General features: G+C 38.6%; 1 protein-coding gene across 1 annotated transcript; it reads right to left on the bottom strand.

The window, feature by feature from the left end:
* Positions 1 to 18740: 18740 nt before the first annotated feature.
* Positions 18741 to 22194, bottom strand: LOC131173116 (disease resistance protein At4g27190-like). Its single transcript, XM_058134833.1, has 2 exons — positions 19960 to 22194; positions 18741 to 19663 (listed from the first exon to the last, which is right to left on the bottom strand). Exons 1-2 carry the CDS (start codon positions 22131 to 22133, stop codon positions 19051 to 19053), a joined length of 2787 nt encoding a protein of 928 aa, XP_057990816.1. The 5' UTR covers positions 22134 to 22194; the 3' UTR covers positions 18741 to 19050.
* Between the last annotated feature and the right edge of the window lie 526 nt (positions 22195 to 22720).

The raw sequence follows: 22720 nt of genomic DNA, 5'->3' as shown, positions 1-22720 counted from the left end.
TTCTTTGGTACAATTGCCCATGACATGCTGCTGCTAGTCTTTTTTAGTCTAGTAGATTCAGCTGGTCCAACCTTGATTGAATCCATTTTGACTTGTCGATTCCCGACTCTTTTAGAATCCTCAGGGAGGGAATTTCCATCTCTATAGGTAAAACAACCTCCATTCCGTAGACCAATGAATATGGAGTTGCCCCAGTTGATGTTCCCACGGAGATCTGATAAGCATGAAGGGCGAAGGGAAGCATGTCATGCCAATCTTTATAAGTGACGGTCATCTTCCGGATTATTCTCTTAAGGTTTTTGTTAACGGCTTCCACCGCTCCGTTTATTTGAAGACGGTATGGTGAGGAATTGAGATGTCGGATTTTGTATTGGTTACATAAATTTCGGATCTTTGGACCGTTCAAATTCTTAGCATTATCGGTGACAATTTCGCTGGGGAGGCCGTGTCGACAGATGACATTATTCTTGAGAAATTTGAGGAATGTATTCTGTGTTATATGAGCATATGATGTTGCCTCAACCCATTTGGAGAAGTAGTCAATAGCTACTAAGATGAATCTGTGCGCATTGGATGCCTTGGGATTAATAGGACCGATCACGTCGATGCCCCACATTGCAAAAGGCCAAGGTGAAACAAGATTAAAAAGCTGATGAGGAGGCACATTTATTGGATCAGCATGGATTTGACATTTATGACACTTCCAGAAATACTCAATGCAGTCTTTTTCCAAAGTAGTCCAGAAGTATCCTCGTCTCATGATTTGCTTGGCTATCATATGCCCATTGGCGTGAGTAGTGTAATTCACCTCATGAGTCTCAAAAAGGATCCTCCTTGCTTCTTTTGCATTAACGAACCTCAACAATTCGCCATTGGAGCTTCTTTTGTACAGAATTTCACCACTAGGGAAGTATCCTAGTGCTAATCTCCTGATCATTCTCCTTTCATTTCTGCTTGCCTCGGGAGGGTATTCCCTGGTTTTGATGTAGACCTGGATGTCATGGTACCAAAGTTTACCATCTGCTTCTTCTTCGATCATGAAGCAGTAAACCGGCTCACTCCTTGCTTTGATTTGCAACACTTGTGTTGTCTGTCTCTCTTTCATCTGAGCCATGACAGCTAGGGTGGCTAAGGCATCGGCAAATTGGTTCTTGTCGCAATTGAGGTGAGTGAAGGAAATCTCTTCAAATTTCTTAATCAATTCCAGGAGGTACTTTTGATACGGGATCAGTTTCGGGTCTTTAGTTTGCCATTCCCCTTTTAGTTGGTAAATGATCAGGGCCGAATCTCTGTACACCTCTAACTTCCTAACCTTCATTTCGATGACAGCCTGTAAACCCATCACATAGGCTTCATATTCTGTAACGTTGTTGGTGCAGTCGAACCTCAGCTTGATAGCTATTGGGAAGTGTTTTCCATCCAGAGATATCAAAACCGCTCCAATCTCATTACCGGACAAATTGACCGCTCCGTCGAAATACATTTCCCATATGTCATTTGGTTCTTTGTCCTCGCTGCTGACCTCATTAACATGCTCATCGGGAAATTCAAAATCTAGGGCTTCATAATCCTGGATCGGGTTTTCTGCAAGGAGATCAGCAATAACGCTCCCCTTTACTGGCTTTCTGGTCATGTAGATTGTCATATTAAGAGAGTATGACCTGCTATTTTGCTATTCTCCCTGGCACGAACGGGCTTTCAAATACATACTTGATTGGGTCCATTTTGGAGATGAGCCATGTTTTATGATTCAACATGTAGTGCTTGAGTCGATTTGCCTTCCATGCCAATGCGCAACAGGTTTTTTCTAGGAATGAGTATCTTGACTAGCAATCGTTGAATTTCTTACTCAAATAATAAATGACTCTTTCCTTCCTCCCCGTGTCATCGTGCTATCCCAAAACACAACCCATCGAGCTTTGCTGAACTGCCATGTACAGAATCAACGGCCTTCCCACTACTGGAGGAACCAATATTGGCTGATTCGATAGGTACTGTTTAATCTTTTCAAAAGCCTCTTGACAAACTTGATCTCACCGAGCGGTGTTATTCTTCCTAAGTAGTTTAAAAATGAGCTCAGCTTTAGCAGTGAGGTTGGAGAGAAACCTCGAGATGTTGTTCAGCTTTCCCAGGAAACTGCGCACCTCCCTTTCTATTTTTGGGGATGGCATTTCTTGAATGAATCGAACTTTATCTAGATCCACTTCTATTCCCTTCTCACTTACTATGAATCCCAATAACTTGCCGGATCTGGCCCCGAACACACACTTAGCTGGGTTCAGTTTCAGTTGATACTTCCTGAGCCTTTCAAACACCTTTCTCAATACCTGCACATGACTTTCTGCCCCTCTGGATTTGATAATCATATCATCCACATACACCTCCACTTCCTTGTGCATCATGTCTTAGAATAATGTGACCATGGCGCTTTGATAGGTAGCCCCAGCATTCATTAATCCAAATGGCATAACCCGATAACAGAATACCCCCCATTGGGTGATAAAAGCAGTTTTATCTTTGTCCTCATCCATGGGGATTTGGTTATATCCCGATGCCCCATTGATACATGAACATCTATCCAGTCCTGCAGTGTTGTCTACTAGCACATCTATGTGAGGGAGAGGGAAATCATCCTTCAAGTTTGCCTTATTGAGATCCCTATAATCAACACATACCCCGACTCTTCCATCATTCTTCATTACTGGGACAACGTTGGCTATCCATTGAGGGTATTTGACCACTTCCAGGAATTCAGCATTATACTGCTTTTTGACTTCATCCCTAACTTTGAGTAGTGTGTCAGGGTTTATTCTTTTCAGCTTCTGTTTTACTGGAATCATCCCAGGAATCAGAGGGATCTTATGTGTTACTATCTGAGGATCCAATCCGGGCATGTCATCATAACTCCACGAGAAAATATCAATGAATTCCTTGAGTAAGCTGACCATACTGTCAAATTCCCCGTTATTCACGACTTTAAGTTCTCTCTTTATTTCCTCAGTTCCTAGATTTATGGTGTGCGTTTCATCCCCACAAGGCACCAGGGAAGGTTCATCTTTTTCACCCCGTTCTTCTATAGGTTCTTCTTCAGAATCACTTGAACCAATGACAGTTATGGGAGTTTCAAAGTTAACATAAGGAATTTCTGAGTCAATTGAATTATTAGGTATGAATTGGTCAATGGTCCTGAAGAAATGAAAGTGGAGTATATTAAAAAAAAAAAGGCTTTCAATGGCAAAAGGACAAGAGAATTGGACACAAAATGCACTTAGTAATTCATTAATACTTTAATCATAAAAAAATAGTCCATTTACAGAATTACACTTGTCACTATGGACAAAATAATCAAATGTTGATAACAAAATGTACTTTACTCGAGGTTAAGCACAGGGATGTCTTTTGCTTCCCAATTATCCAGCTCTTGCCCCTCGATGGCTGGTGAGATCAATGCCTCAGAAAGGGAGTCCAGCTGTATGACATCAATGGATGGTTCTTCAGGAGATTCTTCACTTTCTTCTGGATTCTCGATGACCGGTTTGGTGAAGACATCCGTGGTTTTCGGGATGACTTTCATTTTCCCGGATTTTTTGTCAAACTTTTAATCCCGGAGTATATTCCTCATCCAGAACCTCCCATCCACCAAAGCATCCTCCCCATAACCCAAGCCGAAACGACTAATCTTCTGAATAGCAAGTATAGGTTTAACAATTCCTTGTAACGCGATGCCCAATCCCTTGCCTTTCTCATAGCCACTTTTAAACATCATCTTCGCAACCATAGCCGCAGCCCCTTCATCCCTCAGGGTAGTTCCCTGTAACTCTAGTGCTTGGAAAGAGCTTTCCAAGGATCTTTCTGTTGTTTCTACATAAGGAACCGATTGAGGCTTGGTGACTAGCATGGCTTCCTCCCCCCTCACTGTGATGATTTTGCCACCCATGATGTACTTGATCCTCTGATGCAAAGTCGAAGGCACGGCGTTTGCCGAATGGGTCCAGGGTCTCCCCAACAGCATGGTGTATACCGGCTCAATATCCGTTATCTGAAATGTGACGTTAAAAGTGCATGCCCCGATCTGCAGCGGCAAATCGATATCCCTGAGTACCTCCCTTCTTGTACCATTAAAGGCTCTTACTATCATGACACTTTGGCGTATGGCTGACGGGTCAACAGGTAGTCTTGCTAAGGTGGCATTAGGCAGGACATTAAGGGCAGATCCATTGTCAATCAGGACCTTGGCAACTATGCACCTTTTACATTTGACTGTCATGTGCAAAGCCTTGATATGCTTCAAGCCAGTCGGGTCTATCTCATCCTTAGAAAAAGTGACAAAATTGGACGCCTTAATTTGCCTAACTATTTTCTCGAATTGCCCCGGTGTGATATCGAGATTCACAAAGGCCTGGTCCAGAACTTTCTGCAAGGCATGGTGATGCACCTTCGAGCTTAGAATTAGCGACAGCAAAGAAATTCGAGTTGGCGTCTTTCTCAGTTGCTCAATGACGTCATATTCACTCTGCTTCATTATTTGTAGCAACAGTTCTTCCTCTTCTTTTTGTTCAGCTGGCTCCCCCTTCTCAACCCCATCCTCCATTTTTTCTCGCAGCTCTCCCATTTTTACTTTCCCTTTCTTCTTTTTCATCTCATTATTTCCATAACATCTCCCACTCCGGGTTATAAATTCTACTTCTTGATCTGGTGGGAAGGAGTTACAGGCTGTTTTTGGAATTGGTTGGGGAGAAGTATCGTTGGAGGGTCCAGTGTAGGTCATTTTAAAATGCTTGTGAGGAGCAAAGCATGGTTTGGGAGGAGTGGTGGGTTGAGCGTGGGTATGGTTGAGGGTAGGAGTTGGAGTGCTGGTGGATGCACCTTGAGTAAATACTTGGAGATTGTAATTCCAAGGTATTGCATGGGTGTTGGTGATTGGGAGTTGAAGCGTGTTTGGTGGTGTTGGTATTATTGGTGTTTTGGGAGCAGAAAAGATTAATCTCGGATTGGGAGTAGGGGCATCTTGGCCAAACCTGGTAGTGTTCACTTCGCCCTCCATCCTCAACCTTCGCTGACATCTCAAAGTCTTGAGCAACAACATTCTCAGAGTTATACAGCTCATGATCAACTGCTCCTCCATGGTAGGGGCATCCTGTATCACTTTCCCACCCGGATGCCTGAGGGCAGAGGAAACTCTCTCTTATTGCCATTGCAAAAATTTTCTCGAAGTGAGGAATCAGTTGATTTACCTCCAAAGTCGACCTTTCATCCTCAAGTTCTATGATGTTCACGCCATTGCCTGTACCGTGATTAGGCAATGGGTTTGAAGTGACATTGGGAAGAGAACCATTTTCTTCAATCTTTAGCCACCCGTTTCTGTTGAGGGCTTGTACTCTTCCCCTGAGAGCTCCACAGTTGTCAGTTGAGTGCTCCAGTGTCCCGCCATGATATTCACATCGGGCACTAGCATCATACCACCTAGGATATGGTGGCTGAATCAGGTCAAGGGAGATAGGTACTATCTGATTTATACCGAGGAGGTATCAGTATATTTCACTGAGTGGAAGGGAGAGAGGTGGATAAGGGTTCCTTTGTGGTCTCGGGTTGGTTTGGGGAGGAGGTGGTCTTGATTGAACAGGTTGAGCAGGCAGTCTGGGGTGGTATGCAGCTTGCGGTTTGGAAAAGGGGGCGGAATATTTGCTATTGTCGAGCCTTGGGTAGGAGGGTATGGCCGAAAGTTATTTTGAGGGAACAGCGGTTGGGCTTGTCGGATGATGGAGTGTACATCACCTTCTTTTTTCTTTCCAAAACTAGTGGTTTTCTTTGCAAAGTTCTCAGTCAACTCCTACAATCTCCCTAACCTGAGGTTAGCTTCGATTCTTTCGCCAGCTTGAATAATGTCGGAAAAGCTGTTGGAGGTGTTTCCGATCATCAGATTAAAGTACGGAGCCTTCAGGGTTTCAATGAAGAGAGAGCAAAGCTCATTGTCAGTAACCGGAGGATATATCTCAGCTGCCTTCTCTCTCCATCTCTGGGCATACTCATTAAAGCTTTTCCTTTCTCTCTGTACTAGGTTTTGGAGGTCTCTCCTTGTGGGAGCAACATCGTAGTTGAACTTATACTGCTTAAGGAAAGCATCGGCCAAATCTTTCCAGGAGCGTAGCTTGCTCCTATCCAGTTGTATGCACCACCTCAAAGCTGCCCCAGAGAGGCTTTCATGGAAGAAATGGACCAGAAGTTTGTCATCTTCTGTGAGGGCTAACATCTTGGCGATGTAAGTGGCCAAGTGAATGTGAGGGTCTGAATTTCTGGTATACTTGTCGAAGTTCGAAACTTTGAACTTGGGTGGTACTACCACATCCAGTACCAATCTCAGTGAGGAAACATCAACTGAACCGTACATATTCAGACCCTCTATTGCTCTTAATCTTTCCTCCAGAACAGATAACTTCTCATTTTCTCTTGCTCTATTTTCTCCTTCTACTACATAAGATATTCCCTCGGTTAGGAAATAAGGGGGAGGGTGAACTGGAGGGATTGGTATGGAAGGGTGTAACTCGGCATTTGAGACAGTCGGATAATAAGGGAAAGGTAAGTCATTATTTGGAAGGGTCGAATTGACAGTGATTGTCGGATCTGGAATAGGAGGTTGAAAAGTGAAAGAGGTTAAAGCTTGATGGAAATCAACCATTGTAGGGAGTGGGGGAGGTAATGGCAAATTTGGTTCTGATGTAGGTCTATTTTGGGATATTTCCTTCATCAGCTTCATCAGCTCTAAGACTTGGTCTCTCAATTCTAAAACTTGTCCCTGTAGGTTTTGCACTTGTTCTTGGTCTTGGTCTTCCATTATCTTCTTTGCTTGAGACCTTATTAAGTACACTCGTCTTGGTTGAACTGCTTGCTCAGTCGGGTTTGCTTTGCTTGGAGCAATGTTAATTTCCTGTAGGAAGTATTGTTAAATCAGTTTGAAATTCTATTAGAGTTAAAGATCCTAACTAGATAAAGGATACGGTGGCATATAACCGCAAAAAATGGAGTCTGCAGAAGGATAATCATGACATCGCTCGATAGTCCAATGGTGAATGACGGGATCGAATGCGTGTCTATGATACTTGTCCATATGGTGCATTCGTCTTTTCGTACAACCCTAGCGAGGATAGTTCCTACGGGAGTTACACTATTCATTCATATTTTGCTAAGCAATGGTCCAAAGTGATTCATTAATCAAACAGTTCATACATAGCATCCTTTACAATTGTCTAGGCTCAGGGAGACTCTTTAAAATACAATGACATCTTTTGAGGTACTCATGGAGTTTTCTTCTTGTTTGGCGGGGTTGAATGTCCTCAAGGCATATTCAGATTTTGGTCGGAGCTCTTGTTTCCCTTGTGCTATCATTCTTTCTAGTTGGTCGACATTTTCTCTCAGCTCTTGATGAAGGGTTGCTTGCCTTTTTTTTTTTCTTTTCTTTCTTTAGCATACTCTTTCAAAATGTCATTGATAAGTTATGCCTGCTCCTTTAGTTCAAGCTTCTTCTTTTTGCTTTCTTATTTATACTCTTTCATGAGTATCTCCTGGTATTCCATTTTCTCTCCCAATTTGCCTTTCCGAACTCCTGCCTCTCTTATTACACCTTGAAGGGAGGTCTTTCTTTCTCCAATCGTGTTTCTTGTTCCTCAAATTTCGCCTTTTCTGTCGTCGCCTCTTCCCTGAGCCTTTTTACCTCCTTTTTCAGGATTTGCTATCGGTCTTCCAACTGCCTTATCCGTTCTTGTAGTCGCTGGTTCTCAGCATTCGAACTTTGTAGAGAGCTGACCAACTTGGCATTAGCTTCTTCTGAAAGAACTTCCCGACGAGGCGTGCTCCCTTTAGATTCTGTTGGTTCGGAAACTAGATATCCCTGATCTCTATTTGTTCTCTATCTAAGATAATCTTCCGTGGTGCTTGACCCTTTAGGCGATCATTCAATCATGGTGACCCTCTCCCAGGATTTGCGAAATGCTTTCAATTCTTCCTCTCCGCCAAGTTCATGGTAGAAACAAGCTTAATGAAGTTCTTCAACATTGGGCATGAATTGGGTTGAACCGAATTGCCTCATTACCATAGCTGGTATGTAACTTGTGTATCCAGTCACTCCGATCAAAGGCAATGAATGATTATTCCCTGTACTGAGCAAAATAGGCTGACCCAAAGTCCATAACTTCCTCCAGCAGTAGTTGTGACTGTTGAAGCTTAGGATCTGCTCTTGCCATTGTAGTTCATTCTTTGGACTTATTGCCAATCTAACCATTTTTTCGGTAAGCGGCTGGTCAGGATACCAAGTTAACCCCTTAGTTTCCAGAGGACAGATGTGGCTGAGGGTCCAAAGATGTAATTGGAAACAGCACTTGATGGTTCCCTTATCCAGTCATCGGCAATAGGTCAGAGTCAAAAAGGTCTCTGCGAGGATTGCAGGTATTGGATTGACATTTTGCTTCTCTACTGCCCAAAATATTTCTGTGACGCTGTGAGTTATGATTCCCAAAGGTCCGAGAAATAAGATCAAGCCGTAAATTCCCAAAGCTAGTATCAACGAAGCCTGTTCCCATTGCTTGTTTTGAATGTGCAGATCCAAATGTTTCTTGATGTATGTCCAATACCACCCATGTGTGCTTCCCTTGACAGTTTCCTTCGCCTTTGCTTCCTTTGCAGAGATTCCGAGTATATGCGCGAACCGTTTCCAAGTCTATCTATGCTCGAGGTGTAGGTAAATCCGATTATGCGCCACATAAGAGATTTCTAGTAGCACCTGATATTCTTCTATAGTGGAAGTTGTATCAACATCGTTGAAGGAGAACACCCCATACTTGGAATTTCAAGTTGATAGCATGGCCTTTAATGCCGGAACCTGTACTCTGACCCGCATCAAGGTTGCAATCCTTCTATACTTTTTCTCAAACTTTGCCTTGACGTGATCGGGAAGCGATTTTCAACTGCTGGATAGATCCTCGAGATCGGTCATTCTAACTTCAACCGTGCTTTGATTCAATGGAGATAATAGGCTAATGTTTGCCCCGGTGCCATCAATATGTGGAGAATCTGAACTATGAAGTGGTTTGGACCATTGTCTAGCATTCTATTTCTGCCTAGGAACTCTTTCTGTTGACTGGCTAGAGGATGCCATATTAAAGTTTCTGTTTATCCTTTTACAGACCCTAATTTATAACACCTGCGGAGAAAATTTATTAGCAGAATAAATTGAGGTAATTTTGAATTATATTGTTGGCATGGCAATATCTATACACGTATCAAAGTAGGAAGATGTTTAGATCATTCTAACAGTATGATTCAAAATTACTCTCAAAAAATTTAAAAATACAAACAGAGTATGGTGAAAGCAAGTATGTCCCTGTTGTCCTAAAATAAGGAGAATCCTAGTACTAGGTAAGTCCTATCTAATTGGATAGTTCTATCTTACGAGGTAGTTCACTATGGTTTCCAGCTACTGTGATAGTTTAGCTCAAAGTCTAATTTTCTAAAGCCACAGGTTCCCAAATTGTCTCTACTGTAAACAGTAGAGCCCCATTCCATCACTATGATACTAACGGGAGAATTCCACGGGTATCAAAGTAGATGGAATGAGTTTCAATCTAAGCAGAAGCCTTCACGGATACTAACAGGATAAAACCTACGGATACCGCTACATGACTCCCTCTTACTTCCTAATAGGGTAAGAAAGCCCGGGTATAGGGCTGAAGTGTGTGAGGACATTGTATAAGTAATCAGTGTGTGAAGGGACATATTTACCTCTTCTCTTTATAGGGGGGGTTTTAGACGAAAGTTGCTGTAACAAATAAGACAATCAAAATAAAAGAAAATTGTTAGAAAGAATAATAACAATCAACATATCAAGATTTTCGAATTTTGTAAGTTAAATCCCCCAAATTACGATTTTAATTTATATGAGCATAAAATTAAATCTGTTTTTGGAACTCTAAATCAGGGTATGAAAAATTCCTAGTGGAGTCGCCAAGCTGTCGCAAGGATTTTTGCGGTCGCCTAGACGAATTCTCACCGAAGTGGAAAAAGTGAGGAGTCGCCACTTTAATTTTGAGGAAAATTAAAGGAAACCATTTGTAAAAATAAAATTAAAAACCACTTTGAAAACAGAGATTCTAGGTTCGGGGTCCGTATACGGGTGGGGAAGGTGTTAGGCACCCCACCTCGTCCCTCAACGGGGGTAAACAGATTTAACATTGTGCTCTTTATAAATTAAAACTAATAATTAGGGGGGTTGGAGTGAGGATGTTAATCCTTTGTACGGATAAAAGGATTATTTAATATTTCACCATTTAGGGTTGCCCAAGAACACGAGTACATGAGATGACCCTTCAGTGATTAAGTGCGATGTAACGGGTTTTTGTTAGGGGGTTAATTTGCATATTTAAAGTTTTGATATTTTAATTTGGATTTAAGCTAAGAGAATTCGGGTAAGAACTCTCCCCCGATCCCTTAGTGTATTCTGTTTAAAATTTAAATGGGAGGTTTCGGATAAGAACTCTCCTCCGATCTCCACATATTTTATTAAGATTTTGGTTGAGAATTTGGATAAGAACTCTCCTCTGATCTCTTTAATATATTGCGTTTAGGAATTAAGCTGAGCTCGGGTAAGAACTCTCCCCCGATCTCTTAGTATATTATGTTAAAAGTTTAAGCGGGAGATTTCAGATAAGAACTCTCCTCCGATCTCCGCATATTTTATTAAGATTTTTGGCCGAGAATCGGGTAAGAACTCTCCCCCGATCTCTTAGTATATTCTGTTAAAAGTTTAAGCGGGAGATTTCGGATAAGAACTCTCCTCCGATCTTCATATATTTTATTAAGATTTTGGTCGAGAATCAGGTAAGAACTCTCTCCCAATCTCTAAAAGTGTTTATTAGAATTGCATATTGTAAGAACTTTGAACTAAGGATTCTGGTGACCGAGGGCGCAAGAAACCCGTGCAAAGCTTTTCCTAACCCACTGAACCTTATATCTAGAGGATGGATGCAAGACCGAACTTCTTGTCAATCTCTTATGTGATCGCCTTATCAGAACTCTTTGATTGGTAATATCCGATCTCTTTTTAGTCACTAGTCTGGGATCTGATCCTATCTCGATTCTCGATTTATTATATCATCACCTGGGCTCGTTCCGTAGCCCGACCTTATGACTTATTTGTTTAACATAATTCTGTTGCCCATCATATTCCACCCTTTTGCTATACTTATTTTCCTATATCATTTTTTTCTTATTTATTCAGTCCCAAAAACTCTTGTTAAGATATTCTTACCTATACTCTTTAGAGTATTTACGAGCCGCTGACGACTCGAACATCTACTCTTGACGGGAATGAAAACTAAATGACAATAAATGGAATATACGAACGAAATAAAAGAAGACACTGAAAATAACTATTGGCCTAGGTAATCTATCCTCAGATGTAGTGCGACTAGATATAAAAGAAATTTTAAAAGAAAGCTGGAGAAAACAAGACGATGATATTCGACAAAAATAATGGTTTAGACGCTAACCTATAGGAAGTTGAGGAGACGAATGAGTTAACTCCGGTATCCACAAGACGTGCAGAGGTAAGAGTTGACGACAGAAAGACTTGAACTTACATGACGTAATAGGAATAGGTCGGAACGAGGTTGAGCTTGGAGAGTAATGTATTGATATTAGGGCAGTGAGGATGAAACTGAATGAAAATGGTTTTACAGAATAATGAACATGCACTGGGAATGAAAATTTCAAGGTCCAGAGCTCCTTTAATGAAGATACTTAAGAAAACTGGTTTCTAAAGTTCTCAACGCTATGAAAGCTTGGAATGGCAAGTAGCAAGATTGAATCAAATTTTAGAGTCTTTCCACTATAATCACCACCACCTTTTTGTCCGTTCCTTCTACAGTATTGCATGCAGGTATTTATAGGGAACGGGTGCCCATAATGAAAGGTCAGGATCTCACCAGGGGAGACGGAGGGTTTAGATTCAAAAGGATACAATATGATGTCTGAGAATTAAAGAGAATCAAAATGGAGGGTCGGGATTCCATTCAGAATATTCATCCTTTCTTCTCTTAATCCAACGGCTCAGGGTCTTGCCTTACAAGATGGATCCAAAGGCTGGGAATAAAAAGCGCTGAACCTGTCATCTGCTTTTTGATCCGAGGGCTCCGGATCCATCATTACAATTATGATCAACGGTGGAGATCGAGATGCACTGGACTGCCTTAACTGTTTTAGCCCCTGGCGGCTAGGTGGGCGTTTCTACAGATGAGGCGTGTGGTGAGGATTTGATCATGCCCGCAACGCTTTAACTAACTCAGATCTGACGATAAGGAGAGTCAATTGAAAGTTATTTAATCTCTTCATGCTTTCCGATCTCTATTTTCTTTCGATCTTCCTATTATGACCCTCTCCTTTTTCGATCTCTCTCTCGTATCGAGTCCCTTCTCATTTCCTGATCTCTCCTATTCTAGATTTCTCCTTTTTATCTGACTTGCGTTGGTCAATGCAATTAATTCTTCAGTTACCGATGCATCCATTTCGGTTTCTGTATGCAATAAATGCCCAGGCCCTATATATATGCACCAACGGGAAATCCCCTTCACACTTCACTTTTCTTCCTCCAGTTTGTTTTCAATGCTCCATTTCTCCAATTCTAGCTCCTCCGGTGATAATTCTGATTATGGTGGCCATTTTTTATCTTTTTTCGATTGTTTTCTTCGTCCTTCGCCTAAAGATTTATGACCCTGGCGATCAGAGAACCATGAGGATATCATCTAATGATAGTGAGAGAACCGGACTAATTTATCGATCAAGATCGAAAGTGACGATTGTGCCGATCTTGAATCGATCTATCGGTATAATCGGTGGACCGATCTCAGGCAAGAGGACCGCTAATTTCAATCTTAATGTCGATGACCGCCTCTTGAAGTTCATTTGGCTTCCAACCACATCGGACGTTCCAACTGTAGCTCGATTCTAGTCGATTACATCGGCGATGACTCTGCTCACTATCATGAGAGTCATAATCACCCTATCTGAGCTGCACATCTATCCAATACTTGTGACTGGCTTTCTGATTAAACACTTCTTTTGATTCAGCCACAAGACTAGGCTTTGACATAGGCCATCATCCGGAGTAGTCCTAAACTAGGTAGAATGTAGTGCTGATCTTTAAATATCGCCTAAATGATGTAATCCGATCTTTAAAGATCGCCTCAATGATGTAATCCGATCTTTTGAGATCACCCAAATGATGTAATCCGATCTTTTGGAAATGAAATGAAATTTTTTATTTGAATGTTTTTGTTTTATTATTGCATTTGTTATTTTTCGATCTCATGATAAGCGTATCCGATCTGATCCCTATACGAATTGCCATTCGGCGATCCGAGGGTTTGGAAATTTTTTCAATTTGATGACCTTGGTTAATCGATCTCATTTATCTAATTTTATTATGTTTCTGGAATCTTCCTGCAACGTGTCAAGGAGGCGCGTCGGTTCCGATAACCGATGCGTCGCTTGGGACTTCGCTAGCATTTAATGCTCAGATGGGTATAAATAGGGGAGAGGTGCGTCAGTCATTTCCTTATGTCATTTTCAGAACTTCTCTAGCAATCCCAGCGTTTTCTCTCGTTTTCTCAAGTTTTTCAGGCACCGATCACATTCCGGTAAGGGTTTTGATTCTTTTCTTGGTTAATTTCTTTTTATTTTCTTGAAAATGAGCGGTGCTGATGGTCAGAGAGCTGCAAGCCCACCTTTCGTCCATATTTTGTGGACCTCGGAAGAACGCGATGCGACTGGGCCAAGCGAATGCCCCAGTACAGTCATCGTTCCGAATTCCGATCCGGCTGCCAGACCGAGGCGAGGAGCGTCTTCCAGAAGAGAAAACCTGCCAGTTGATGAGTTGCCTTCGGTCTTGAGAGAAATCGATCTCCAATTTATAAGCCAAGAGTACAACTTGCGGATTGACTCTTTTGAGCTGATCAAATGCCATGGCGACCTTCGAGCAGATCGCTTCTTTGATGAAAGCGATCTCCTCATAGTATACGAAGAACAACTGAAGGCAGGACTCCGTTTTCCTTTGCACGAGTTTTACAAGGCCGTCCTAAAGTTCCACCATGTCTCGGTAGCTCAAGTGAATTCGAATTTCTGGAGGACTTTAGTAGTCTTCCGGAGGCTCTGCCGAGCTAAGAGACTGGAACCCATGGCTAAAGTCTTTGCCAAGCCGCATAGGCTTGCCTGGAGGAAGGATGACGAGTTCTGGTTCTTTCAGGCTAAGCCAAACTGCTTGCTCTTTACCGATCTCCCTTCTTTCATTGAAGAATTGGAAAGACCGGTTTTTTATACTGAGGAGCAAGATTCCGAACGGCTTTGAAGGTTTCCCTCAGAGTTGGCAATACTTGGTCGCTTCGATTCCAAAGAAGATCACTTTAAATAAGGATGAAGACGCCATGGTGAAAGAGTTAAAGACCCAGGCAACCACCCACAAATTCTCGTGTTTAGATGCGGTTATGGCCGAACTGAAGTGGTGGATGATGCAACTGGTCACCGATGAAGACTACAAGCTTCAGCTCTCTGACCTCAGTCCTGGTACATTCCCGATCTTTGGTCTCTCAATCTTAGCGAACTCACCGACTTCTTCTCTGTGCAGGTATGGCAGGTGGTGACACTTCTAAAGAGAGCCGTAAGGGAAAGAGGGAGGTCTACCAAAAGGTGCGGGCGATAAAGGAGGCCATCGTTACTGATGCTTAGACTCCTCAGCGAGAATTGGTAGAAGTACCGAGCTCCCCTCCCCGACCTCAGGAGCAGCTGATCCCAGAAGTAGAGGTCGTCGTTCCTCCTCCTCAGCAGATTGAACTTCCACCTCCCCCGCCTCCTCCGATCTCTTCCAATGTGGAAGGGGAGTCTTCTGGTCCCACCCTAACAATACGGTTAGGATGCTTTTCCGGGGCGCTCAACTCCTGATCCAATCGCTAGAAAGGAACAGCTCTACCCGAGGAAATCCTTGCCTAGCCAAGGTTATGGACGCCTCCATCTGCTTCCAAGAAGATCGGAACAGGTTGGCAGAGGAGAGCATCGACGATATTTTAACTCAGACAATGAGCTTGGGTTTGGAGGCCATTGCAAATCAGCATGTAATCAGAGAGAAAGCCCACGCCTTAAGGATGAAGATTCTTAAGGCGGTCCAGGATGCCTCAGCTGCACAGGCTCAACTTTCCTCTGCTAATGACTACATCGCTAGATTGGAAGATCGGATGAAGCGTTGCAAAGGGAAGATAACCGAAGTGGAGCAGGAACTTGAAATCACCTGAGCTGGTCGATCTGCCGATCTCGCTCGTTTCGCTGAGGAACTTCGAGCAAAGGAGGAGGAGGTCCGAGCTAAGGATGAGGAGCTCCGAGCTAAAGAAGAGGAAAGCACAACAAAAGAGGCTGGGGCATATGTGAACGCCCATAATGACCTTCTGGCCGAGTTGAGGAAGCGTTATCCTGAGGAAGACTTCTCCTGGATGAATAGCTCGTTCCAGAGGCCGAAGAGGAGAGCGACGAGGAGCCTGAGAGAGGGGGAGGGGATCAGAGGGCTAATAATGTACCTGGAGAGCAGGCTGGGGGAGATCCACCTGCTAAATGACTTGTATATATTTTATCTTGAAATGAATTGAAATCCCTTTTTGTTCAATTTGTTTGATAAGATCGGAAAGCGTCCAAATTGTCTGAGTACTTAATTGATTGAACATAGTTGAACATTAAACTTGAAAGGAACCATTAATCAGAATATAAGAGATCGAAAGAACATTACACGCGAACATGAGATCAGACTAAGTTATGATCAAACACAGGATGAAACCTTAAAATTGCAGAGATTTGACATTGACTTGAACTTTTAAGATCGGAACCATTATTAGAACGGATTGAAACCTTAACTTCATTTTAAGGAATATATGGGGCATTTAAGCTAGAAGCCTGATCACATCATTAGTCAAATGATGTTCTGCAATATTTGTACAGAGAGATTAGAGAATATCAGTAGGCAGGATTGGATGGTCTAGAGACCCAATATTGATTCGAACCCATCTGATAAGAGATCGGCAAACAATTAACTTAAGCGTGAGATCGGTTTGTTCCTAGGTCGAGCAATCGGTGAGTTCGGAAAAGCTATTTGTGATCATCGGACATCGGTTGAAAGCGGATAATAAAGTGAAAAGTTTAAAAGTTCCTCGACTTCGGAGGTCGGCCAAAATATGGTATCTACAAATATCTTTGTAATTGTTAAATTTCATATTTATTTAATTAATGTTTATTTAATTATAAAAATTTTATAAATTATATATCAATAAATCAATTAAAAAAATTAAAATTTATCTATATATATGAAGTAGACAGATTTCTACACATGTGAATAGATTTTTTTCTTGGTGCCACATGATACTTACCAAATAAAGATTGTTGTACTTTATAATTATAGTAGTTATTATCTTTTATACTAAGCATTTAATTCTTATTTTTATTTTCTTTTTATGTATTTTTATTATTGTCATTATTATCTCAATTTTCATGTTTATTTAATTATTATATATATATATATATATATATATATATATATATATATATATATATATACACACCATGTGGACAATTTTTTTTTTTATGATTCCACATGACACTTACCATATAGAGATTATTATGCTTCATAATTATAGTAGTTATTGTCTTTTATGCTGAGTATTTAACTCATTTTGATTTCATTATAAATATTTTTATTATTAACATTGTTATCTCATTTTTCGTGTTTATTTAATTAATTTTTATTTAATTATTCAATTTTCACAAATTTTCTTTTTAATGTTTTTTTCAAATATTGTATATTTCATTTTATTATAAAAATTAAAATTTTTTATATTTTAAAATTAATTAAAAAATTAAAATTATATTAAAAAGTATAATTTTAAATATATTATGCAATGCACGAGCATTAAACTGGTATATATATTAAAGATGAACTTTAGAAAATAGCTTATAAAAATAAGCTACTTGGAAAATTTAAAGTCCAATTACATATAATTTTATAACCTTTATCAAATATAATGTTATATAAAAAGTTATATAAGCTATTATTAAAAATATAAAATATTATTTTCTTATATTCTTATAAAGAAATATTCAAAAAATAAAATAATTATTTAAGAAATAAAATTTAATTTAATTTTAATAGCCATATAATTATTTAAAATTTTAATACAAATTTAAATTACATTTAATATAATTAATTAAAAATTTTAACAATAAAAAAAATTAGCATATTTTTTTAAAGTATAAAAAATAAAATTTAAATTATATTATTAAAATAAAATAAAAAATTATTTTGCAACACGTGAGCAACATGACTAATTAAATACAAAATGTGAGTGAATATGTAGGCCAATATTGCAATTAGGTTTGAAAACTGTATATAATGTTTTATCCTTCATGTGATTTTTTTAAAGCTCATTTAGCTTATCAAATAAATTAAAAATAATATAAAAATAGTAGCTGTAAATTTTTTAAATTGTTTAAATACAGAAGTCAATTTTTTGTTTAGGTAGTAATTTGTTATAATAAGAAAAACATATATTGATATATTTTATTACTGAAAAGTCATTTTGAAATTTAATCATAATATTATTATTTATTGTAATTAGATATCAATTCTTTTTTTTTTGTTTTTATTAATTCTTTTTGTTACATAATTTATTTATAAAAAATTATTTTGATTAATTTTCGAATCACTTTAAAATTTACTCATAATTTTATTATTTATTGTAATTAGATATTTATTTTTTATTAATTCTATTTGTTATTAATAGATTTAATGTGCTTTATAATTATTATTAATTAACTTATTAATTTTATATTTTTATAATTTAGAGGTTTAACGTAATTATTCATTAATTTTTTATTATTATAAAATTTTACTCACTACTACTTATGTGACACCCAAAATTATCATGAAGCAATTCCATTTACATACAATTCCAAGAAATGGCCAACTCCTTCGACCCCCAAACCCATGAAACCACAATTTTCTGCTTCGCATACGTTAAGAATTTGCTTTATTAATGAGAAATGTGTGCTAAGGGCTGGTTTGCTATAAATGAATTTTATGAAATTTATTTATTAATTTATTATTATCAAATTTAATATATATTAAAAATTATGTAGAAATCTACATTTTTAAATCTATTGTATTGGTTACCTTTAAAAGCTAAATTGATAGAACTTACGGTTGAATTTTCAATTAATAGGAGTATATAATTTTTTTTTTTTAAAAAATTCATATTTAGCACGTAAATACTAGATATGAAAAATTATTTCTAAATAATTTTTTTTTATAAAATCAAATGAATTTCATGTTCATTTATTTCAAACACAATATGCATTTAAATTTAGGAATAATACATAATTGATGTTCCATTGAATCCATTCAATGAAATTTTTTATCTTTTTATCCTATTCGTTTTGAATATAATTCCAATTCCAAATAAATAAACAAATAACGAAAGAACAAAGCCTAGAGGTCAACGAGCTGACTAAAGTTCCTTTCCCAGCTGCGTGCAGCGAATATACAGTGCACAAATTTAAACATTTAGCTGGGACTTGAGCACATACAGGGACAGAGAGCCTTTGTCTGACCAATTGACAACAAAACTCATATAATGTTAATGGAGATATATGAAAAATGCAAACATCAATTATTTAAAGAACTAGTTCTTTGATAAGCAGTAATCACAATGATTCAGTCTCACATCAGGATAACACCCACAATATACACAATCACACATACAGTACTGATAAGCAGTTCAAGATCGACATTACATAGCAATACACAACAAATAGTCTGGAAAAAAACACCATTGGTGTTTCATGGAGAAGTATAGAAGCCAAACAAATAGAGACCTATCAACTACACGCATCCCAAAGGAAGAAAATGGGCCCTGCTAATCAGTCTGCAGCTGAAACCTTGAAATAACAATTGAAGATGCAGCCGGTTGAATGATTATTTTAGGCGATAAGAACGCTCTTCAATTTATCACAGTTGATAATCTTAGTTGCCCTTAAAGAAGGGCAACTTAATGGATTCTCCTTCCAAATGCTCGTTAGTTTTGGCAGGTCCCGAAGCACCAATTCTGTCAAACTAGGTAGCTCTAAAGGTTCTGACCCATTATTCTCAGATTCTACAATTATCTGCTCAATTTCAGGACAATCTTCAATTTGCAAGTGTTGAAGTTTAGAAAGCTGTTTAATCATGGCAGGGGAGAATATCTTCGTCAGCTTTGAACATTCAGATAAACAAAGAACAGTAAGCTGTGCTAGGCTTCCATCTGGTATATGGCCCTCCCAAATACTTTCCAACATTGGGACATTGCTAATGTAAATCCTCTCCAAGCGAGTTAGCACACTTTCCATAGTTCCACGAGCATCAATAACTGTTAGAATCTCATTGCACCCTTCAATTATGCAGCACTTTAACTCATTAATATTCTCAATGCCAAAGTCTGATAGGCTCAAAGCTCCCTTGTGGCCAATTAGTTCTAATGTATCATTGCTTACAACAATCAACCTTGATATTGTTATTGCATTATCTATATTTTCACCATTTGCAGATTTCAAGCACCTACAGTGCAGAGATCATGGGTGAGTATATGTTATAATTAATGGGCTTGGAAAATATATATATATGATTGGTGTGATTACTCGTTATAAGGTGAGTGATAAAAAAAAAAAAAGTGCTCATGTTTTAATGGTAATAATAATAATAGTAACTTCTCAATTGCCTAAAAATTATTCATTCAAATTAATTACTCCTATTCATAATTCAATAAATTTAATGTACTATTCATAAATGAAAATCGTTAACTTATTAAATAAATGACTACTAAATTGTATCTAAAATAATCAAGAATCTTTTACCTGGTTGAGTCATGCTGACCGACACAAAATTGGAATGTGAAGTTGGGATCTTGCCATAGCTCAGTATTATGAACAAAGCTCTTAAAAGATTCCACATCATGAAAGCAAAATGAAAGAGAAGTTAATTTTGTCAACCTAGACACCTCTCTTGTTATATGTTTTACAACATTGTTCCACCACCGATTCTGTGCTTTCACTTCAATGACTAATTCTTCCAGCAAAGAGAGATTGGAGATGACACCCTGATGTTCTTCCTCCTTGCCTGATTCTACATCATACCTTGAAAATGACATGCGTAAGCACCGCAGCTTTTTCATTTGGCGAATTTGAATTGGCAAACAATAAATGCCGGTGCCCCGAATGTCAAGAACCTCTAGATTCTGAAGTATCATTTCAGAGGGGAGTTCCAACAATTGGTCACAACAACTTAGGTAAAGCACTTCCAAACCTTCCAAGCAAAATGGAGATGGTAATTTTTTGACTCTGGTGCCATGGAGGTCTAGAACTCGTAGTTTTTGCATAGATTCAAAGAATTTATCAGGAATTGCTGTTAATGCCAAATTTCTTTGTAGAAACAATGTTGAGAGATTGATGCAATTAAGTTTTTCTGGTAAGGAGCTCAATCTATGACTGTTGTCCATCAAAGAGATCCGTTTCGCCTCTTCCCATTGCTTATCACTCAGCAGCTCTTCTAATCCACCAGCTTTTACCAAAAACTTCAAATCTTCCCATTCTGATGAGATCTTCAGCGCCATATTTCGAAGCACTTTGTTCATCTTTAGACATTTCTTCTTCTCATCTTTCTCCAGCAAAGATGCATCAATTAGATCACCCACTATTAGATGCCCACTAGCCACATCAAGAATGAATTTTTCGGCTTTGCAGCATTCTACCAAATGATTGGTGGAAATTTCGTAACCTTCTGTGTGTAATGCACAATAGAGAAAGCAAAGCTTTTTATCCTCACGATCTAATTCTTCAAAACAAAATCTAAATTTATTGAGGACTTCAACCATGCCATCAACATCATAATAATCCCATGTTTGAAACTTCTCAAGCAATTTCCGCCAATTCTTGGAGTCTTTCTGTTTGAAAAACCCTGCTACTTTTTCTATTAAGAGTGGCAAACATGAACATTGCTTAACAACTGGCTCAGCAACTCCTCTAAATTCTAGATGCTTGCCTTTTGTACCCAGTTTTTCTTTGAATAGTGCAACCGCTTCTTTTATTGGCAGTGGTTTCAGCTCTTCAATCGCATCAATATCCATACCCCAACAAATATTTTGCTTTCTTGATGCTAATATCACCTTGCTGTCCTTCTTGTTGCTGCAGATGCCGATATCATCTAGGTCCAATATATCCCATACATCATCGAGAAGAAACAAATACTTCTTGTCTTTCAACTCTTCTGATATTCTAAAATTTATCTCACTTTTGGTCATACCTTCTATTTTCAACTTGAGCCGTCCAGCGATTTCCTGTCTCAACTTTTCTTTTGCCAATTCCAGAGCTTTGAGCTTTAGCTCCCTCAACTTTTCTTTTTCCAACTCCAGAGCTTTGAGCTTTAACTCTTCATTTTCACAGTTCAATTTTTCTTTATTCATTTCGTCTTTCGAATTTTCTTGGTTCATTTCGTCAGGTAGAGTAGCAAAAATGACTATATCTAATGCATTAGCTTGTTCACTATTATTTAAATTTTTCATGATTGCCGTTTTCCCAACTCCTACTGTCCCCCAAAGTCCAATTCTTTCTACATTTTCATCTTCAAAATAGTCTGTCATCTTTGTAAAAACCGTGTAGAGTGATGACTTATCTTCTATTTTTGGTGCAGGGACTCTAATAATGGGTGGTATTCTCTCCACCAATACTTGTATTTTGCTCCCCTGGTCCAAACAACTTTGTAGTTCATCATGCATCTTTTCCAGGACTTTGCTAAATTCAAAACCCTCCCTAAAGCTTTTCTTTTCTGCAGTGGGATACTCGGATTCCAGAATCTTCACTGCTTTTTCAAGTTGATTGACCTTATCAATCCACGCTTGGCATTGTTGGGTAGGCTCATTTTCCTTATCCTTATTTATTTTGTTCAGCACATCATTTCTCGTGCCATAAAGTATTTGAGCTGCGCCTTCCATCTTTCGATAATTCGTTTCTGTATATTTCACAAACTCATTCATTACACCAAGTGAAGGACCATACAAGCTTCTCACTTCATCGTAAAACTTAAGTAAAATTCCACCAATTCCTACTGCCAAAGCTCCATTTGTGATTAACGCTCCCGTTGACTCGGGCGCCATGCCTGCACTGGAAGTTTAAAAGAAAGGGTAAATGTGTTTACTAAAGCTATCTATATTTAAGTTGGGACAATTTTTTTTAATTACACTTTTCTATGATTTACTCGAATTATTTACTCAAATTAATCTAAAGAATGGTCCAATTTGATGATAAAAGATGATTAACCACGACAAAAGTTTATGATATTCCAGAATTCACGTAGCAACTTTGTCAAAACTTATAATTAAAGTTGATTCTTTAAAATTGGATTTCTATGAATTTTAATTTATGTACATATTAATAATTTATAGTCATAGACTCATAATTAAAATAACAATTTTTGATGCAGCGTGTAACACGAAAAAGGATCGACACAGATCAAACACTTGAAAAACAAACAAAATCTAATCCAAGACCTTAAAATAACAAGACTTAATCCAAAATCTAAGATAAAATAAAGCAAACACCACTTTACTAAAGTCTATTAAAA

The sequence above is a fragment of the Hevea brasiliensis genome, chromosome 14 (assembly GCF_030052815.1).
Source record: "Hevea brasiliensis isolate MT/VB/25A 57/8 chromosome 14, ASM3005281v1, whole genome shotgun sequence".
In the NCBI taxonomy this organism is placed as follows: Eukaryota; Viridiplantae; Streptophyta; class Magnoliopsida; order Malpighiales; family Euphorbiaceae; genus Hevea; species Hevea brasiliensis.
Note: the sequence above shows the minus strand (reverse complement) of the source record. Positions and strands in the feature narration are given on the sequence as shown.

Excerpts from the sequence above, each read along its gene's own strand:
- LOC131173116 (XM_058134833.1), bottom strand. The coding sequence starts at position 22,133 with ATGAATGAGTTTGTGAAATATACAGAAACGAATTATCGAAAGATGGAA. Across the intron at positions 19,664-19,959 it reads GGTCAGCATGACTCAACCAG|GTGCTTGAAATCTGCAAATG; the intron begins GTAAAAGATTCT and ends TCTGCACTGTAG.